Consider the following 20,150-nt stretch of genomic DNA (forward strand, 5'->3'; position numbering starts at 1 on the left):
TCTTACTCTTCAAAACTCAAATGACTTCACCTATCTTGGTTAACAATATCTCTGACTGAAAGTGCACTAATGCCAGTGCATTAACAACTCATGAACAACTGTATGTAAATACATGCATCAACATGCATGAACAGCTTTAGGTGAGTACAAGAACAACTGTAGCGGTAGCTCTTCTGTTTAACAGAATAAAAGAAACAAACAAAATCCACATAGTTATTTCCACAGAATAAGAAACATTAGTACATTAATATGAAATTAAATCATACAGCTCATTAATATACTTACAACACTATCTCTGTGCTAACTCAGATGCACATCATGCGGCGACAGGCCGTCAAACTCATGCAGCTCTACTCACGAAAGTAAACATCATTTTCAGTAACATGCACAGCTAGTGAAAGTTTTCCAGCATGAACAATAGCAAAATGTAACTCTGTAAACTGAATTTACAATACTTTGAGCGTGTGTTAACTTTGCTGACCCCTTAATTCATTTCTCCGCGACCGAGCACATGTACTCGAAATCTGTAAACATCTGAATAACTACGTCGCTATCTGCGGTAAACATTACATGTTACACTTCTATACAATCTCAAAAGTGATTATTTGTCAAGCATTTCATATAGAAAGCAACATTGTAAACATATTTACCCACTGGAAAAACAGCAAATATCCCTCCTGGTGAACAGATGAGTCTCTCTCTAAGTGGACGCGGTTCATCACTTCCTGTTTCTGGTCCGCGATTCTCACTATCTCTCACGTGATCTCCTACAGAACATCTCACAGTCTGGGGCACAGCGCCATCTAGTGGCTTTAGTGTGAACTCTTATTTCCACTTGGCTACACGTGTTTATTGAAGTGTGGCAGTTAATTACGAGGATTTCACAAAATACTCTGAAGAAAAGTTTATCATCAACCTCAAACCAAAGACACATACAGATGAGCTCTGACACATTCCTAATCAATAATCTGATACAATGATTGATCCATTGATGAACAGCATGATGAGAGTAATCCAAGTCCCTGTTGGAGTCAGTCAGAGCATTTCCATAGAGAGCCACTTTGCATCAGCAGCACCATGCTCCAGTGCTCTGGGAGAGTTTATAGTCCTGAGAGTTGAACACTGGATGACTGACAGCTGTCCTTCATGACAACAGAAGACACAGAAATCCTCCTCATCAAAAACATGACTTTGATCTGCGTCCTCATCTGGACTCTCCTCTGCTGCTGCTTCACAGGTAAAGTCCAGAGAATCAAACTCCTCTCCTCTATCAACATCCGTCCCTCTGAAATGAAGCCCACAAAACCATGACGCTGCTTTATGTTTTTGTCTCTGTGTCCTCAGAGTCCAGAGGTCAGATCACAGTGACTCAGCCTGGAGCAGTGAGCTCTGCTGTGGGAGGCTCCGTCACCATCAACTGTAGGACCAGTCAGAGGGTTCATTCTGTTGGCAGCATCCACGTTTTAGCCTGGTACCAACAGAAAGATGGAGCAGCTCCTAAACTTCTCATTTACTGGGCTAACAATCGAGCATCAGGGATTCCAGGTCGTTTTACAGGCAGTGGATCAAACTCTGCCTTCACTCTGACCATCAGTGGAGTTCAGGCTGAAGATGCAGCAGTTTACTACTGTCAGAGTCTTCACTGGATCAACAGTCAGTATGTGTTCACACAGTGAAAAACCATCGTACAAAAACCTCCCTCAGTCAGACTGAACAGAAACTGAACTGACTGCTGCAGCTGGAAGCTACTGCAGAGACTGATACACTTCACTGAGGACACACACACACACACACACACACACCGTCACACTTCTCATCTTCCATTTATATCCAATTATAATCCCATGCTCTGATATGAGTTGCCATATAATCACGAGACAAACAAGGACAGTTAATGAAAAAACTTCTGACCTTTGACTTCAGCCTGATACTGTATCACATTAGATTAGAACATTTCTTAATTCAAGACAACATGAAGACACAGAGCAGCATCAGAAACAATCCTGATCATGGTCGGCCAAAAATAAGCTGTTATCCTCAAATTATAACTGATATTATCTTAAATTAACAAAATTATGTTCAGCGAAGAACATTCAAATGTCCGCTATGATCATAGAAAACAACACAAGACAAAATTATAATTTTTATTGACAGACTCGAGGTCCAGATATAAAAGACACACACAATATACAGACAGACATAAGATCAGTCATAGATAGACTTGTGTCCTCAATGGTTAAAAAACATACAAATGTTGGTTCCAATATTTCCAAAAGCTGGAGGAATATCTTGTCTCACTTTAGGTCAGTCAAAGACATTATAATCCCATTCCTTGACTCAATCAGCCGACACATAAATTTATACATAAAATTCCTAAGTAATGTCTGAAAAGTGGGAACATTACAGTTCACAAACATCTTGCCAGCACTTTCCCACCTTGGTTACTTTAACCAGATTCTAAGAGCATCATTATATGCCACCTCAATCTTATTCATCTTTGCTTTACTGTGGCTACACCATGGGTGTGCTGTGTAAAGCAGAGTGCAGTATGCTCTAAAAAGAGCTGTTTTAACTTCATCAGTGCACATATGAAATTTGCGTACCAGCATATTTGCCTGAGCATATAATTTATAACACTGGTGCTGAATATCATCATCATCATTAAGGTTATTCCTGATGATATGCCCTAAGTATTTTACTTTGGTTACAGTATCTAGCTCTTGCTCAGACAAGTAAAAGGAGGGAAACTTTAGCTTCTGATCCTTCTTAGTTCTGGCTGTCAAGATAACTCTCTTTTTGGGATTAAATTTGATGGCATACATACCATACTTCATACAAACTCTGAGCAGTTCCTGTAAGCATAGAAAGAACATAAACATCGTTGCATTGTGCCTTTTATAGTTAGAGACAAGTTGTTATAAAGCATAAATACACAAATAAAACTAAAGTATAAAATGGTATCTTTATCTCAAACAATGTCAACGTCATATTAAAAAATGATGTAATTGACTGAATGCCATAAACAGTAATTTCCATCAACAAAGACTCCGTCATGTTCATGATGGTTTCATGTCAGTCTGGTGCAAGTCCCTTCAAAGAAATAAAACTTCATTTTCTCTTTGAGTTAATTAAAATAAGACATCTTGAATCATTTTTCAAGAACTATGAACCAAAAATCATGTTAGATTGGGGCTTAAATTGTACAAATGAATCCATTTTTATCATACTGGACAGACTATAGAATGATACCTACAGTCTTAATACACTGAAAAAGTAAATAGGAAATAATGGAGTTGTTATTTTAGTGACTGTGCATTCATTTGACAAATGTTCCTTATATATCATATATGTTGAAAAGAAGGTCAAAGTCACGTCACATTTATAATAAAGGTAATGAAATCTTTATTGTTGTAAAATGTTGAAACAGAAGCAAGAAGACATTAATGTTGAAACATGTTGAGAGAAAGAGAGAAAGATTACTGCAAACTACACAAATTAAACGTTCAAACTGTGATCAATGTGGAGGAAGAAAAGGAGTTATCACTCTACGCAGATGATACTTTGATTTATATAACTATTGCTGAATTATTGTTCTTTTATTTAGATCTTCTCATTCATTAAATAAGAATGAGTTTCAGGAACAAATTCATCTTCCTAATGGCAAGATGATTTTGTGACTTCAAAGAATGAAGAGTCTAAAAACCATTGAAAAGCATTTGCGGAATAATGGATTTGGTTCTGATGTGACTGTGTCCATTAATCTAACAAAAGTTCCTCATATATCATATATGTTGAAAAAGAAGGTCAAAGACATGTCACATTTATGATAAAGGTAATGAAATCTTTATTGTTGTAAAATGTTGAAACAGAAGCAAGAAGACATTAATGTTGAAACATGTTGAGAGAAAGAGAGAACAGAGAGAGAGCTGAGAGCAGTATGAGAGTAAAACCAGCAGCAGAGTCCCAGTGAGTCAGGTCAGGACTGGGAACACTGGTCTCTCCTCAGTGTCTCTGAGACTGGAGTCTGGGAGCCCTGGGTGGCCTCACAGGTCACAGAGCCCACCTTCCTCCACTGGTCTGCAGGGAGCCTCAGGGTGCTGCTCCAGCTGTAGCGGCCGTCCGTCTCCAGCACCCCGGGGCTCCTGCTCTGCTCCCAGCTGCTGCTGCTGCTGCTGCTGCTGCTGCCGTCCACCTTCCAGGACAGACTCCAGTCTGAGGGGAAGCCCTTGTTGGCCAGACACATGAGCGTGGCCTTCCCCTGCTGCAGCTCCTCACTGGAGGGGGGCAGCACCGTCAGGGTGGGACGGACATCACCTAGGAGACACCAATCAGCTTAGAGGACAGGGACCACACTGCTGTCAATCAACCAGCAGACACTGGGACACCTTCACTGTGTGAGAGTTGATTTAGTCCTTTAAGGAGTTTCTGTCAGATGGTTTTTCTGCTCCACCAGTCACTCACTCACACATTGTTTCACTTCCCTTTAAGAAGCCTCTCATGCATATCAGCACAGAGAGAATCATCAAACAGAATGAGCTGAAATTTATCAAACTACACTGGAAATAAAAGACATCAAACTTTCTCATCACAATCAGACAAAACCTGAACTATATGTGACTTTAAAATATTTACTGGACACATACACAAACACAGAAAATGAACCGACTGCAATCAAATGTTGGACAAGAGGAGTGTTTTGAACACTGCTATCATTGAGGTGAAAAATTACATCTCCTCTTATAAAGCATTTGTGAAACAGGTTTACAGTTTTATCTTTTCGACACTTCAGGCTGTGTAAATGCCACTTTGACAGGAATGTGTTAAGAAATGTTTAGTAAAGCTACTCTGAGTTAGCCTCCATGATAAAGGAGGAGAATTAAAACATGAAGACTAAAAGTGTTGGAATAAAAACAAGATATATTTATCTGCCTCAAACATTCAAAACCTGACAGTAAAAATGACTTCAAAGTATTTTACAAAGGATTTGTGCAGAAACTTACTTCCAACATCCAGTCTGGTTCCTCCACCAAAAGTCCACCACAGTGATACAAACTCATTGAGCCGCCGTACAAAAACCTCTGACTGTAGAGAGACACGGCTCTCTGACTTTGACACACTGAACTACACCTACAAGCCCTCAAGATGCAACTCTACCATTAAAGTTGGAAAAATGATCACTGTACTGTCCTGATATTACATTTTTCCTGCAACATAAATTTTAGAATTCATATTTCTGAACACATTTTGTCTCTCCCTGACAAATATTTGCGCAGAAATGAAACAATAATTCGAAAAACTGACTATTGTCCTTCCAATATGTAGAAAAAATAGTGCCTGAAATAATAAAAACATTGAAACATTTGACTTACTTCCAACATCCAGTCTGGTTCCTCCACCGAACGTGTACCACAGTGATACAAACTCATTGAGCCGCCGTACAAAAACCTCTGACTGTAGAGAGTCACGGCTCTCTGACTTTGACACAAACAAACTCAACGCAATTAGTTTCTGATTGTAAAATATCATCAACTGACATGAAAAGTGATGATAACACAGAGCCACAGATTTACAGAGTGTATGTTTTTATTTCATATATGATGATTTTTAATAAAACTTTATTTACTCTTCATTTAATTTAAACAAGACAGATGACATTGTGAAACACATTTTTCAACAAGCATGAAGCCAAACTCGTATCAAAGTTGATATTAAAAATATCCTAATCAATACTTTAAGTGATTGATCCATTGATAACCAGCATGATGAGAGTAATCCAAGTCCCTGTCGGAGTCAGTCAGAGCATTTCCATAGAGAGCCACTTTGCATCAGCAGCACCATGCTCCAGTGCTCTGGGAGAGTTTATAGTCCTGAGAGTTGAACACTGGATGACTGACAGCTGTCCTTCATGACAACAGAAGACACAGAAATCCTCCTCATCAAAAACATGACTTTGATCTGCGTCCTCATCTGGACTCTCCTCTGCTGCTGCTTCACAGGTAAAGTCCAGAGAATCAAACTCCTCTCCTCTATCAACATCCGTCCCTCTGAAATGAAGCCCACAAAACCATGATGCTGCTTTATGTTTTTGTCTCTGTGTCCTCAGAGTCCAGAGGTCAGATCACAGTGACTCAGCCTGGAGCAGTGAGCTCTGCTCTGGGAGGCTCCGTCACCATCAACTGTAGGACCAGTCAGCATGTTTATGTTGCTGGCAGCTCCCACTGTTTAGCCTGGTATCAACAGAGAGATGGAGAAACTCATAAACTTCTCATTTACTATGCTAGCACTCGAGAATCAGGGATTCCAGGTCGTTTTACAGGCAGTGGATCAAACTCTGCCTTCACTCTGACCATCAGTGGAGTTCAGGCTGAAGATGCAGCAGTTTACTACTGTCAGAGTTTTCACTATCCAAACAGTCAGTATGTGTTCACACAGTGAAAAACCGTCGTACAAAAACCTCCCTCAGTCAGACTGAACAGAAACTGAACTGACTGCTGCAGCTGGAAGCTACTGCAGACACTGATACACTTCACTGAGTACACACACACACACACACACACAAACCCCACATCTTACCACTAACGAACAAGATTCAAAACAAGTGCCAAAAAAATGTTTCAAGAGAAATCTAAATACTTTCTGCCTATTCCTCAATAGTAACAAACTTTGGATGTTTTTTTTCTTTATGTCATATTTTATTCAAGAAAATGCAACAGGACAGTATCTAACACAAGGGTATGAGACATAAGGCATTCTCAATTTTTTTCCATTTTTCTATCCCGGCTCGGGACCTCATGGTCCCTCTGCCAACCCTCCCACGGACCCCTGCAACAAAGGGCAGACTAGTTGTTGGTATAGGCAGCAGGAAAATAAAAATACAAAAAATAACAAAATAAATGCATAAATAAAGATGTATTTAAATAAATAGATAAATAAATGACAGGAAGTAACTTAACAAATATAAGAAAACATACATTCACACAAATAAGCATAAAGCAAGCGTACAGTAAAGCAGGTGGGGTAGTCTCAAAAAAACAAAACAAAACAAAAAACAAAAAAACAAAAAACAAAAAAGGAATAAATAAATAAAATTAAAAGAAGATGAATGCTCAAATGTATATATAATTTCTATAGAGGCCAGGGCTGCTAGTACACCACCTTTTGTGGCACCCACCTCCATACATGTACATAGGATGAAGGCAGGGGCCAGGACAGACAGCAGACAGGCAGCAATACACCAAGTGGTTGGCAAGGCAGCAGACAGGATCAGAGCATAGCACTACTGGGAAAGATCCCCTGCAGGAATTAGATCCAGATAACCAATTAATGGTTGCCAATGAGAATAAAACTTATCAGATGACCCTCTCAAAGAAAATTTTATTTTTTCCAGTTTTAGGAAGGACATAATGTCACCCATCCAGGATTTAAAAGATGGGTGTAGGGGTGATTTCCACTGTAACAAGATTCTCCTGCGTGCAACTAGTGAGGTGAAAGCAATTACATTAATTTGAATTTTTGTCATAGTGTTACTATCCTCCGGTCTCCCAAAGATAGCTATGTGGGGGGATGGTGAAATCTGGGTCCGTAACATGTCAGAGATCGTCTTAAAGAATGTTTCCCAAAACCCAACCAGTTTGGGGCACAGCCAAAACATATGTGCTAAATCACACGGGGAGAGTGAGCATCTATTACATTTATCCTCTACTGTGTCTGGGTAAATTTTGGCAAGTTTGGCTTTGCAATAGTGAGCCCTGTGCAGCACTTTAAACTGAATAAGGCTAAGCCGGGCGCAAGAGGAGGATGAGTTCACAGCTTCTAAAGCCTTCCCCCAGAAACGGTCAGAGAGGTTGGTCTGTAGTTCGCTTTCCCAGTTTGCTTTGATTTTCTCAACCATGGTTTCACTAGTTGGCAGAATAAGTTCATATAAATAAGAGACATGTCCCTTAGATAGAGCGTCAGCGGATAGAATGTGGTCTAGGCCACTGGAAGGCAGGATTTGAGGAAATGTTGGAGAGTGTGACCTCACAAAGTCCTGTAATTGAAAATACCTGAAAAAATCTGACTGGTTTAGCCCAAATGTGGCACGCAACTGATTGAAACTAGCGAAAGACCCATCCACATACAGGTTCTCCAAGTATCGTAGGCCCCTTTTAGCAAGCGTCACAAACCTTGGATCAATAATCGCTGGCAAAAAGAGGTGGTTATTACAGATAGGAGTGGACCGTGGAAGAGTGGACCACTTAAAATGTTGCCTTATTTGTGCCCATATCTTTAAGGTGGCGGCAACAATGGGGTTGCCCGTGTACTGTGAAAGAGTGGTAGGTAGTGTGCTACACGCCAGAGCCTGTGGTGAAGAGGAGATACAAGAGGCGGTCTCGAGTTGACACCAGCTGCTCTGTGGGGAATTGAACCACAGAAGCAGCCTGTGCATGTTTGCAGCCCAATAATAACATTGGAAATTCGGTAAGCCCAGTCCGCCTAACGATCTACTCCGCTGTACAAACTTTGGATGATTAATGAGAGGTGTCTTGGTCATGACCTTTGACAACAGCTTACAGGAACACATTTATTTTAACTATATTCAACAAAAAAGAAAAAACAGTGCGAAACAGATCTGCTTTAAAAACCTAAATCATCAATCATGGACCCAGTTCAACATGTGCATACGTAAAGTGACATCACATTAAGACGGGTGCATTGAGTAAAGTTAAAAGTTATTACAGATTCAGATTGAATTTTCATGAATGTTGTTCACAGACGAACAAATTATATTTGATGATTAGTCTTGATTAAAGTATTTGGTGCAGCTTCCCTATACGGAGATTTTGTAATTGTGGAACATCCGCCTTGACCAGAAACAAGATAATTCCTCCTCTAAATGAATGGGGCAAGCCATCCAAAGACAACAGCCAAATATTTTAACCAAGGAAATTCACTGACCGAGCAGGAATGAAACAACAAATGGTTATTTAAATGGCATAAACTGTTATGAGACGAAACATAACAACAAAGCCTGACATAAAATAAACTGAATACTTAACTATCAAGGGAAATGTAAAAGGACTCACTTAAACAACAGTGTCTGAAATCTTTTTAGAGTTGGACATAAAATAAGAGAATGAAACAGAAACAATATATAATCAACATTGTACCATAAATGCTTTCTTTCACCTGAATAGGCTTTAGCCAGCAGTGGTAAATGGTCAGCAGTGACATGAACAACCCCACCATCAGAGACTTGAGGAGAGAAATGCCCTGCTTTATATTTAAAGACTTCAACTATCAACATATAATGGTCAGCTGTGAACTGAATATCATAGTCAGCAATAGAGATGCACCGATCAGGATTTTTGGGGCCGATTACCGATCACCGATTACCCAAAGCAGTATCTGCCGATCCCGATATTGCCGATCACCGATCACAGCGTCATATCCTTAAATTCTTCTATATTGTTGTCTTGTGTAACTTTAATATATTTAATTAATGATTCTTCTTACACAACATTGACATTGTATTATTAAGTATAAAAATTAGGAGATGAGAAAGTATCATGAATTGACCACCGTTTTATTGCAGGCTGAGGCAATGTGCAATATTTCACACTCTAGAGACTCTCTTAGAGACAACTTGGACTCAGCTTACATAGAGTAACTGTAGATTACTAGTGGGAATGCATGCAGTCAGGATGGGAATTTCCTCATTTTAGGGGCAAGTCCATTTGGCCTTCAGTTTTTTTTTCAGGGGCACCAAGGCCACATGACAGGGCACAAAGGCCACTGGGTAAAATGTGTTGATTTACCTTTCAGACTGATACCATAACATCCTAATTTATAATAAGACATGGATTGTGTATTAAAACATTTTTTTTTTATACCAAAATCAAGTTAAAGTTACATTAGAAAGTAGTTTTTGTTAAGTAGGGTTAGGGTGAGGTGATTTTTGTGACACCTCACTGAATATTAGTGTTATTGATATGACCCAATAGAAATTCCCCAAAATTATGGCAAAGCACATTTTTTCCAAACAAAAAATTGTAGAATAACCAGCAGGAGACCACTAATGTGTGGAGTGATTTTGGTGACACTACACTCTGAATAATAGTGAAGTTATTGAATTTTTTCTAGTTTCTCTTTTCGGTGTTGCACTTTGTAGACGGTCCCTGCGCCCTCGTCTCACAGCCGGCTGATCATAGATACAAGAGTTAATGTCCAGCCGCTCGTTTTGATTAACATACGGTTGTAGCTCGTTCTTCCTTAGTACGGTAGAAAAGAGCCGTCGTTTGTGTTTTAACAAGGTTTCACTTATGAGTTATTGATCCGGGAAGTTTGAATCTGTGAATATATTTCCAACTTTACCGGACTAAATCCTACCACATACGTCAGTTACGTATCATGTCAAAACCGGCTGTGCTCGCTTTCACACCTGTGCTGTAAGTTTCGTTCTTCTGTTTTGAGACGCTGCTTCTGTTTGAGAGGCTTTCACGTGAGATCATCGTGATGATGAGACTCCACCTGCGTGAACCGCGGACTCACTGAAGTTACTGTGAGTGACTACTGTGCACTCAGGTGGCTGTAATTCAGGGCAAGCCCGCTACGCTGACCGGGCCAGGGGCACAGAGGCCACTGTGGCCATATGATGAGTTTTGTTTTCACGGGGCATCAAGGCCAAAGTGCAGGGCAACGGCGGCCATGAAATTCCCTCCCTGCATGCAGTTAATGCACTGTCTTTATACTTAAACGTCATCTGATCGGCCTGATGTGATCTATTTTGAGAACTCCGATCAAAACCGATAGGGGCGTTACAGGCCGATTGCGATCGGTTGCCGATCGATCGGTGCATCTCTAGTCAGCAATAGCTTGAGGACAACAGTGCCCAAGTGGAGATTTAAAAGCTGTAGACAGCAATGCAAACAGTCAACAGTGACCTAAATAGCAGCAAATTGAACAATATGCTACATTCAAATCAACAAATTCTAATTCTGGATTACTCACCAAACTTTAGACCTATTTATATCTATATCAAGGATGGAAATGCAGATTTTTACATTCATCATCAAGCAAAGGGGAATTGATTGAAAACAGTTTGCAAGGTTTTAGAACTTACCCTTCTTGTACAGAGGAGTTTAGAAAAACAGGCCAATCCTTCACAGCCTGTTACCCGTGTAGTCAGGATAAAGCAAGACGTAGTCACGATTTTAGAATTTCAGCAATCTCCCACATCCCTTGAGTTGAGGTTAAGAATGGCTGGGCCACTGTGACAGACTATGACCACAAATAGTTCCTTGTTGCAAGTATGCTAGTTGAGGAAAATCAACAACGGCCGCTATTCTAGACTTTACAGGAAAGATTTCCTCCTAATAAAGGTAGACCCTAGTACTATGAAGACAATGTTTTAATTTGGAAAAGTTCCTCTGAGAACTGATAAATATGCAGCCTATCCCAATATGTGTGAGATGTTTAACTATAATCACTGAACAAAGAAGAAAAGACTAATGAGAACATTAAGCGGTGAGGAATTAAACTGATGCAGAACTTTTAAATTAGACGTGATACTCTTCAGCTGAGTTAGTTGCCCAGTTGCCAAACTGTTACTACATGGACTTGAGACAAAGAAATCTGTCCGACTGTAACTGATAAAAACTTCTACGTTTTCTGATTCTGCCCACATGTCCAAAACTTCTGGTAAGAGTTTCTTGAGCAAGAAATTTGAGATCCTCATCCCTCATCACTGATGTACTTGGTGATTAAACATCTAACTATGTGAAAACAACAGTAATATTGATATCAATAATGATTGTCAACAAACAAATCAGTTTATGACCAGACTTATAAACATCCTCTCCATGTAAATATGTGAATATGTTGAGGACAGCTACAGTTGACTGACTCTGTGTGTTTGCATATGTGTCCTGCCTCTCTGCTCCCAGCCGTTAAGAGGCCAGTGTTGATCAGTGGCTGTCCAGGCCTTTCACAGCCACTGACACGCCGGCAGCACAATGATGATGGCACTGGTTCTACTGCTGGCCACCCTGGGGCTCCTTGTTCAGGGTGAGACTCTCTGCTAAAAACTTTGCTTCAGGATGCGACCAGGTTCACCACAGTGATGTTCTGCTATGATGGAGAAACACTGAAACAAGCAGCATTGACCTTCTTCCATCTGTTCTCCATGTTAAAGAAATGATCCTCTTCTGTTTGGATGTTGATCGTCTTTCTCCAAACTAGATTTGTCTCATAAACCCTTCTCCTCTCTTTTATGTTTTTCAGATTCATCAGGAGAAATCATCCTGACTCAGTCTCCTGGAGCTCAGTCTGTTGCCCCAGGACAGACTGTTTCTCTCAGATGTAAAGCCAGTTCAGGTGTTAGTTATGACTTACAGTGGTATCTTCAGAAAACTGGAGAAGCTCCTAAACTCCTCATTTATAATGCTCAATACCGTCAGTCTGGAGTTTCAGATCGTTTTAGTGGGAGTCAGTCTCGGACTGACTTCACTCTGACCATCAGTGGAGTTCAGGCTGAAGATGCAGGAGTTTACTACTGTCAGCAGGATTACAGCTTCCCGTTCACACAGTGATACAACGTCGTACAAAAACCTCCTTCAGCTAAAGAGGAACTGATCTGAATTCACAGGTGAATTCACAACTATAATACACACTATAATACACGCCATGACATCATTTAATTCTAACATTTTATAGTGACAATAATGACTGTATTTAAAAAAGAAATGTTATATTTTTAAGCAAACATTTAAATATTTAACCTCCTCTGAGTTTGATGTCAACTGATTCATCAGGTAAGCTAATATAGAAGATACTACATCACAACTTTTTCTTCTTCAGAATTGTTTCTTCAGGGTTCCCTGAGATTATCCTTAATACATATCCAAGACGAATACACACTATGGAACGGCATCATCAATCTACAGCATATCAAACTTATATATTCAATTAAAGAGTTAGGTTGGATCCTGATGTTTTCTTGATTATTGCTGCATGTCTCTTTAATTTGAAATCTTTTTTAATTTAAATTCATTTCAAGTCCGCAAGAAAGAATTAAAATGTTTGGTGTTTTTATTTGTATGATAACTTAGTAATGGTCCATCTGTCCTCTTTGTATTTTATCTTTCTGCTTGAGATTTGACAAAAACAAGTTAATGTGATGGTGTCTGTTTTTTTAAAATAAATAACTTTGTTTAAGATAGCATGATGTCATACTGTATATGCTGATGACATGCTATTCTATTTTCCCAATGATTTTAAACTATGTTTTGATTGTGATGCGTTAATTTCAGTCATTTACTTTTTATTGATGAAGCCCAATATGATAATTCATAACTTAATCTCACCTGGCTTTAAAATCTGCGGAGCATAAATCAATAAAAAGAATGTTAATTATTGGTAATTAGGTTATATATTGTAATAATTAAATTATCATTGGTGTGATGACTGAAATAGAGAGTGAGAGAGAAAGACACAGATTTACAGATAAAGATTAAAAACAGTAAAACAACTCGACCCACTGCAGAGAGAGAGAATAATAAAGTTTATATGAGCTCAACTAAACTCCATCCTGTTGGCTGCAGCAGAGGAGCTTCTAGTTCTGCTGGTCTTCCTCGGATTGGACGAAACTGATCTTGAATGTTTCATTTCCTTCTCTGAGCTCAGTAACCATGGCAACAGACAGGCATCACTGCTGAACCATGACGAGAGGCAGGTTCCAGTACTAAAGATAAAAAGTTGAAGGTTGCATTTTGTTCCTCTGACGTATTTATGTTAAAAAATCGAATTCACAAAGAAATCAACAATGGCATGCTGCTGATCAATGATCTGATCAAGTGATTGGTCCATTGATAAACAGCATGGTGAGAGTAAGTCCCTGTTGGAGTCAGTCAGAGCATTTCCATAGACAGCCACTTTGCATCAGCAGCACCATGCTCCAGTGCTCTGGGAGAGTTTATAGTCCTGAGAGTTGAACACTGGATGACTGACAGCTGTCCTTCATGACAACAGAAGACACAGAAATCCTCCTCATCAAAAACATGACTTTGATCTGCGTCCTCATCTGGACTCTCCTCTGCTGCTGCTTCACAGGTAAAGTCCAGAGAATCAAACTCCTCTCCTCTATCAACATCCGTCCCTCTGAAATGAAGCCCACAACACCATGATGCTGCTTTATGTTTTTGTCTCTGTGTCCTCAGAGTCCAGAGGTCAGATCACAGTGACTCAGCCTGGAGCAGTGAGCTCTGCTCTGGGAGGCTCCGTCACCATCAACTGTCGGACCAGTCAGGATGTTTATGGTGGGAGCTATTTAGCCTGGTACCAACAGAGAGATGGAGAAACTCCTAAACTTCTCATTTACTTGGCGAGCAATCGAGCATCAGGGATTCCAGGTCGTTTTACAGGCAGTGGATCAAACTCTGCCTTCACTCTGACCATCAGTGGAGTTCAGGCTGAAGATGCAGCAGTTTACTACTGTCTGGGGGAATTCTACGTCATCAGTCAGTGGGTGTTCACACAGTGAATAACCGTCGTACAAAAACCTCCCTCAGTCAGACTGAACAGAAACTGAACTGACTGCTGCAGCTGGAAGCTACTGCAGAGACTGATACACTTCACTGAGGACACACACACACACAAACACACACACACTTCGTTGATCCCGGTCACATTATGATTCCACATTCATATCTCATTTGCTAAATATTTGAGGCGGACCAACCTGGGACAACTAATGACCAAAGTCTTGATCTATACAAGACACCAACGTTTTTGTAGATTCATCAGGACAAGTCTTCCTGACTCAGTCTCCTGGAGCTCAGTCTGTTGCTCCAGGACAGACTGCCCCCATCAGATGAAAAGTCAGTTCAGGTGTTGGTTAACACTTGCAGTTGTATCTTACCCTTATTGTACAGAGGAATTCAGAAATACTGGCCCATCTCTAAAAGCCTGTTACCCATCTATCTGAGGTAAATCAAGACCCAGCTGCTATAGAATGACAGCAATGTTCCTAATCCCTTTAAATGAAGACAAAAATAACAAACTTCCCACAAATAGTTCCTTGTGACAAGTATGCTAGATGAGGAAAATCAAGACCAGATGCCATTGAAAAATGTATAGGAAAATAGTTCTCCTGGCACCATGGCCGGCTCTAGCCCATTTGGTGCCCTAGGCAAGACTACTCCCCCCCTCAAAAAAAGAGAACACCATCATGATAACATCTGAACCATCTGACCACTCACAGTTTTATTTGAGTAACAACAATGAACTTTCAAGTCACTCTTTCCTACATGTGCTTCAACTAAATTTCAACTAAATTCTACACACCTGAACTTCCTTGCAGCAAAAGCATTTATTGTGTCATTAAATGACACTTGCCTAGACACCTCACGGTTTCTGCTTATCAGTGCAAGTCCATTTAAACGCTCCTGAGACAAAGTGGATCTCAGGTGTGTTTTGATGAGCTTCGATTTGGAGAAGCTCCTCTCTGCAGCAGCAACTGTCACTGGAATGGTGACAGCAATCCTCAGGGCCACCCACACATTTGGATAAATTTCCTTGAGTTTCATCTCCTGTAGGAAGCTGAGAAATTCAAAGGTAGTCATTTTACCTTTTGGCAATTCTGTGAAAGTCTTCCGTTCCAGTGCCAGTTCCTTCTAGTCCAGGTCTGACTGCCCATTACAGCTTAGGGTATTGCTGAGTGTTTCACACTGTTTACTTATCTTTTCCTTGGGCAGGTCAGGGAAGATGACAAGTACACCAAAGTTCTTCTCAACTTCACCTAAAGTCTTAAATCTTTCCTGCAGTGACACAATGGAGACGTCCACCACCACATTGAGAAAGTAAATTTCCATTCCTCAGTGCATCTGTCTATTCCTGGTCAGGAGCCTCATAGGAGAACTGTCTCTTTGTTGTTCGCAACTTCTACTGCTTACAGTTTTTTCCAGTTGCTAACACACTAAAATGACATGCATAGAACAAAACCTCCTCTCAAGTCTCCAAAACTTTAAACACATTTTCTGCTTTACACACATTTTGCAATTTAAAATGGCACATTTTACAGTTTTTCCCAATTGTTTACACACAAAAATTGGTACTTGAGACACAATGACCACAACATGTAACTCATGCACCAACCCCCTAAACCAATTCTGCTAAACTACAAGCACAATTCCTGCTTTACACTCAAATTGCAGTTCTAACACACTGTTTTTTCAAAACACTACACGCAATTCTCTGCATCTGGCACAATTTTCATAAAGAAAATCTCTTGTTTTCACAAGGAACACACTGTCATTCAAAATTCTAAAGTGAATTGCCCTACTATGCACACTGACTCATCACATGGGCAAACACCTGGACACCCTACACAACACACTCATTCCACCAGATCAGCTCAGGTAAGTTGTCATTTGGGACAACGTAAGTTTCCACTGGGCTGCTCTGGTTCATAACTGGTTCACCGCCCACCCACGCTTTATAGTTGTTTATCTCCCTCCATATTCTCCTTTCCTCAATCTTATTGAGAATTTTTTTTCTGCCTGGAGATGGAAAGTGTATGACCGAAATCCACAAATGCGTATACCCCTTCTCTAAGCCATGGAAGACGCATGTGGAGATATAGCAGTTGGTGCTTTTCATGGCTGATTCACCATGCTAGACCATATTTTTCTTGCTTCTTGGCCAGGGAAAACATTACTTGCGATATGGATGAGGTGCTGTGGCCAGACCGAAACAGAGGAGAGCATTTTGCACAGTTTTGTTGTTGTTGTTGTTGTTGTTGTTTTTACTGTAATTGTGTACAGTACATTCTTCTGTTGTTTTGTATGTAGACCGTATATTGTTGTATATGCAACTTTGTGTTGGTTGGGATGTGCACTGTGTACATTGTTTTCGTGGGTATAATAAAATATATCTGTTTTGTATGTAAAGTTTCATTTTGCAGGATAATTTAGGGGTTTTGCACGTTGTATGTGTGTTTTTTGATTTGTGTGTAGAGTTCTGAGAGCATGAGGCATGCTTTCAAAAAATGTGTGTAAACAATCGAGAAAAACTGTAAATGCACTGAACACAGTTCTCTGCATAAGACACATCTCTTTTTACAGACAGACATAAGATTACTCATAGATAGACATGTGTCCTCAATGATTAAAAAAACATACAAATGTTGGTTCCAATATTTCCAAAAGTTGGAGGAATATCTTTTCTCACTTTGGGTCAATCAAAGACATTATAATCCAATTCTTGACTCAATCAGCCGACACATACATTTATACATAAAATACCTAAGTAATGTCTGAAAAGTGGGAACATTACAGTTCACAAACATCTTGCTAGCACTTTCCCACCTTGGTTACTTTAACAATATTCTAAGAGCATCATTATATGCCACCTCAATCTTATTCATCTTTGCTTTACTGTGGCTACACCATGGGTGTGCTGTGTAAAGTGGAGTGCAGTATGCTCTAAAAAGAGCTGTTTTAACCTCATCAGTGCACATATGATATTTGCTTGCCAGCATATTTGCCTGAGCATAAGATTTATAGCACTGGCGCTGAATATCATCATCATCATTAAGGTTATTCCTGATGATATGCCCTAAGTATTTTACTTTGGTTACAGTATCTAGCTCTTGCTCAGACAAGTAAAAGGAGGAAAACTTTAGCTTCTGATCCTCCTTAGTTCTGGCTGTCATGATAACACTCTTTTTTAATTGAAATTTGATGTCATACATACCATACTTTGCAGAAACTCTGAGCAGTTGCTGTAAACCTGGAAAGAACATAAACACTGTTGCATTGTGCCTTTTATAGTGAGAGACAAGTTGTTTTAAAGCATAAATACACAAATAAAAGTAAAGTATAAAATGATGTCTTCATCTCAAACAGTGTCAGCATCATATTAAAAACTGAAATAATTGACTGAATGACATAAAAAGTCACTAACATCCATAAAGACGTCGTCATGTTCATGATGGATTCATGTCAGTCTGATTCACGTCCCTTCAAAGAAATGAAACTTTTTTTTTTCTTTAAATGAATTGAAATTAGACAGATGACATCTTGAATCATTTTTCAATAACGATGAACCAAAAATCATGTTAGATTGGTGCTTTAATTGTACGGATGAATCCATATTTATCATACTGGACAGACTATAGAAGAATATCTACAGTCTTAATACACTGAAAAAATAATGGGGAAATAATGGAGTTGTTATTTTAGTTACTGTCCATTAATCTGACAAATGTTCCTCATATATCATATATGTTGAAAAAGAAGGTCAAAGACACGTCACATTTATAACAAAGGTACTGAAATCTTTATTGTTGGAAAATGTTGAAACAGAAGCAAGAACACATTAATGTTGAAACATGTTGAGAGAAAGAGAGAACAGAGAGAGAGCTGAGAGCAGTATGAGAGTAAAACCAGCAGCAGAGTCCCAGTGAGTCAGGTCAGGACTGGGAACACTGGTCTCTCCTCAGTGTCTCTGAGACTGGAGTCTGGGAGCCCTGGGTGGCCTCACAGGTCACAGAGCCCACCTTCCTCCACTGGTCTGCAGGGAGCCTCAGGGTGCTGCTCCAGCTGTAGCGGCCGTCCTTCTCCAGCACCCCGGGGCTCCTGCTCTGCTCCCAGCTGCTGCTGCTGCTGCTGCTGCTGCTGCCGTCCACCTTCCAGGACAGACTCCAGTCTGAGGGGAAGCCCTTGTTGGCCAGACACATGAGCGTGGCCTTCCCCTGCTGCAGCTCCTCACTGGAGGGGGGCAGCACCGTCAGGGTGGGGACGACTCGACCCACTGCAGAGAGAGAGATTAATAAAGTTTATATGAGCTCAACTAAACTCCATCCTGTTGGCTGCAGCAGAGGAGCTTCTAGTTCTGTTGGTCTTCCTCAGATTGGATGAAACTGATCTTGAATGTTTCACTTCCCTCTCTGAGCTCAGTAACCATGGCAACAGACAGGCATCACTGCTGAACCATGACGACAGACAGGTTTCAGTACTAAAGATAAAAAGTTAAAACTGGCACACTGTAAATCTAGTGCGTACTTTATAATTAATAAACTTAACATTCAGAGGTTCATGGTGAAACACACGATGAAGATTGTGAGACTTTTAGTGTTTTAACTCTCTTAAATATTTCTTGTCTCGAGCCAAAACCTCATAAATGATCAAATGTGTTTGTTCTCTTCATGTCAGCAGAAATCATCACTGAACAGTCAGGCTTCATTACTGAAACATTCAGATTCATTCTGTTAAATACTCAACTACTTTTTAAAACTCATGAAGAAAATTGTGGACTGACTTTAAAATAGTTTGTCTGGGAGAAACATGGTGTAATACACATGCACATTAAACACTGAACCAAATGTTATTGACAGAATTATTGAGTCAGAATATTTAAACTTAACATTTTAAACATATTTTTTTCAGACAGAGTAATGTTGAGTCGTTTTCTACTAAAAATGTGTCAGAATTTTGAAAATTACAGATAAAGTTTGAGAGGAGTGGATTTCAGTCTAGTTAATGACACTGTGAAGCCTTCAAGAATTATTCTAAATATATCACATTTCAAATATCAGATAGAGTATTGCTATAGGGTCTACAGCCATGAAGTTCACATAGAAAATATACAACATTTGTGTTATTAAAGGAGTGAAATGTACTTACAGTTAACATCCAGTCTGGTTCCTCCACCGAACGTCCACCACAGTGATACAAACTCATTGAGCCGCCGTACAAAAACCTCTGACTGTAGAGAGACACGGCTCTCTGACTTTGACACAAACACACTCAACAAACACGTTCCCAGTTTACCCAGTTTATGTTATAGTGGCTGATTATAATGGTTTAAGTGTTAAACACAGACTGTAAATGTATGAATATGTATTTAATATTTTTATTATGGAATGTCAAACTTCTACAAGCTAAATTAATTTGTCTTTGAATTCAAACATTTCAAATAAAAGCATTTTAATAACACCTAATTGAAACTAATTATCAGAAACACGTGTTCATTGTAGATCATGATTTAAAACAAACAATTTCCAATAATTCTGTCAACAATGATGTTGAGTTGTGTGGTAGTAAATTACGAGGATTTCACAAAATACTCAGAAAAGTTGATCATCAACCTCAAACCAAAGAAACATACAAATG

At 39.7% G+C, this 20,150-nt stretch overlaps 5 gene segments (V, D, J or C); 3 read left to right on the top strand and 2 right to left on the bottom strand.

Annotated features, from left to right (window-relative positions):
* The first annotated feature begins 1,185 nt into the window (after positions 1 to 1,185).
* On the top strand, positions 1,186 to 1,676 carry LOC115579310 (Ig kappa chain V region 3381-like). The segment is given in 2 exon segments: positions 1,186 to 1,237; positions 1,345 to 1,676. Coding segments are annotated over 2 exon segments (384 nt in total).
* Positions 1,677 to 3,976: 2,300 nt separating this feature from the next.
* Positions 3,977 to 5,630, bottom strand: LOC115579311 (Ig kappa-b4 chain C region-like). The segment is given in 3 exon segments: positions 3,977 to 4,314; positions 5,370 to 5,423; positions 5,624 to 5,630. Coding segments are annotated over 3 exon segments (399 nt in total).
* A 314-nt stretch (positions 5,631 to 5,944) lies between these two features.
* On the top strand, positions 5,945 to 6,423 carry LOC115579199 (Ig kappa chain V region 3381-like; the record flags this gene model as incomplete). The annotated part of the segment is given in 2 exon segments: positions 5,945 to 5,996; positions 6,104 to 6,423. Coding segments are annotated over 2 exon segments (372 nt in total), but the record flags the coding sequence as incomplete, so codon positions are not given.
* Positions 6,424 to 11,954: 5,531 nt separating this feature from the next.
* LOC115579417 (immunoglobulin kappa variable 3-15-like) lies at positions 11,955 to 12,592 on the top strand. The segment is given in 2 exon segments: positions 11,955 to 12,045; positions 12,262 to 12,592. Coding segments are annotated over 2 exon segments (360 nt in total).
* A 5,868-nt stretch (positions 12,593 to 18,460) lies between these two features.
* LOC115579312 (Ig kappa-b4 chain C region-like) lies at positions 18,461 to 19,815 on the bottom strand (the record flags this gene model as incomplete). The annotated part of the segment is given in 2 exon segments: positions 18,461 to 18,789; positions 19,662 to 19,815. Coding segments are annotated over 2 exon segments (483 nt in total), but the record flags the coding sequence as incomplete, so codon positions are not given.
* Positions 19,816 to 20,150: the final 335 nt, after the last annotated feature.

The sequence above is a fragment of the Sparus aurata genome, chromosome 3, assembly GCF_900880675.1.
Source record: "Sparus aurata chromosome 3, fSpaAur1.1, whole genome shotgun sequence".
In the NCBI taxonomy this organism is placed as follows: Eukaryota; Metazoa; Chordata; class Actinopteri; order Spariformes; family Sparidae; genus Sparus; species Sparus aurata.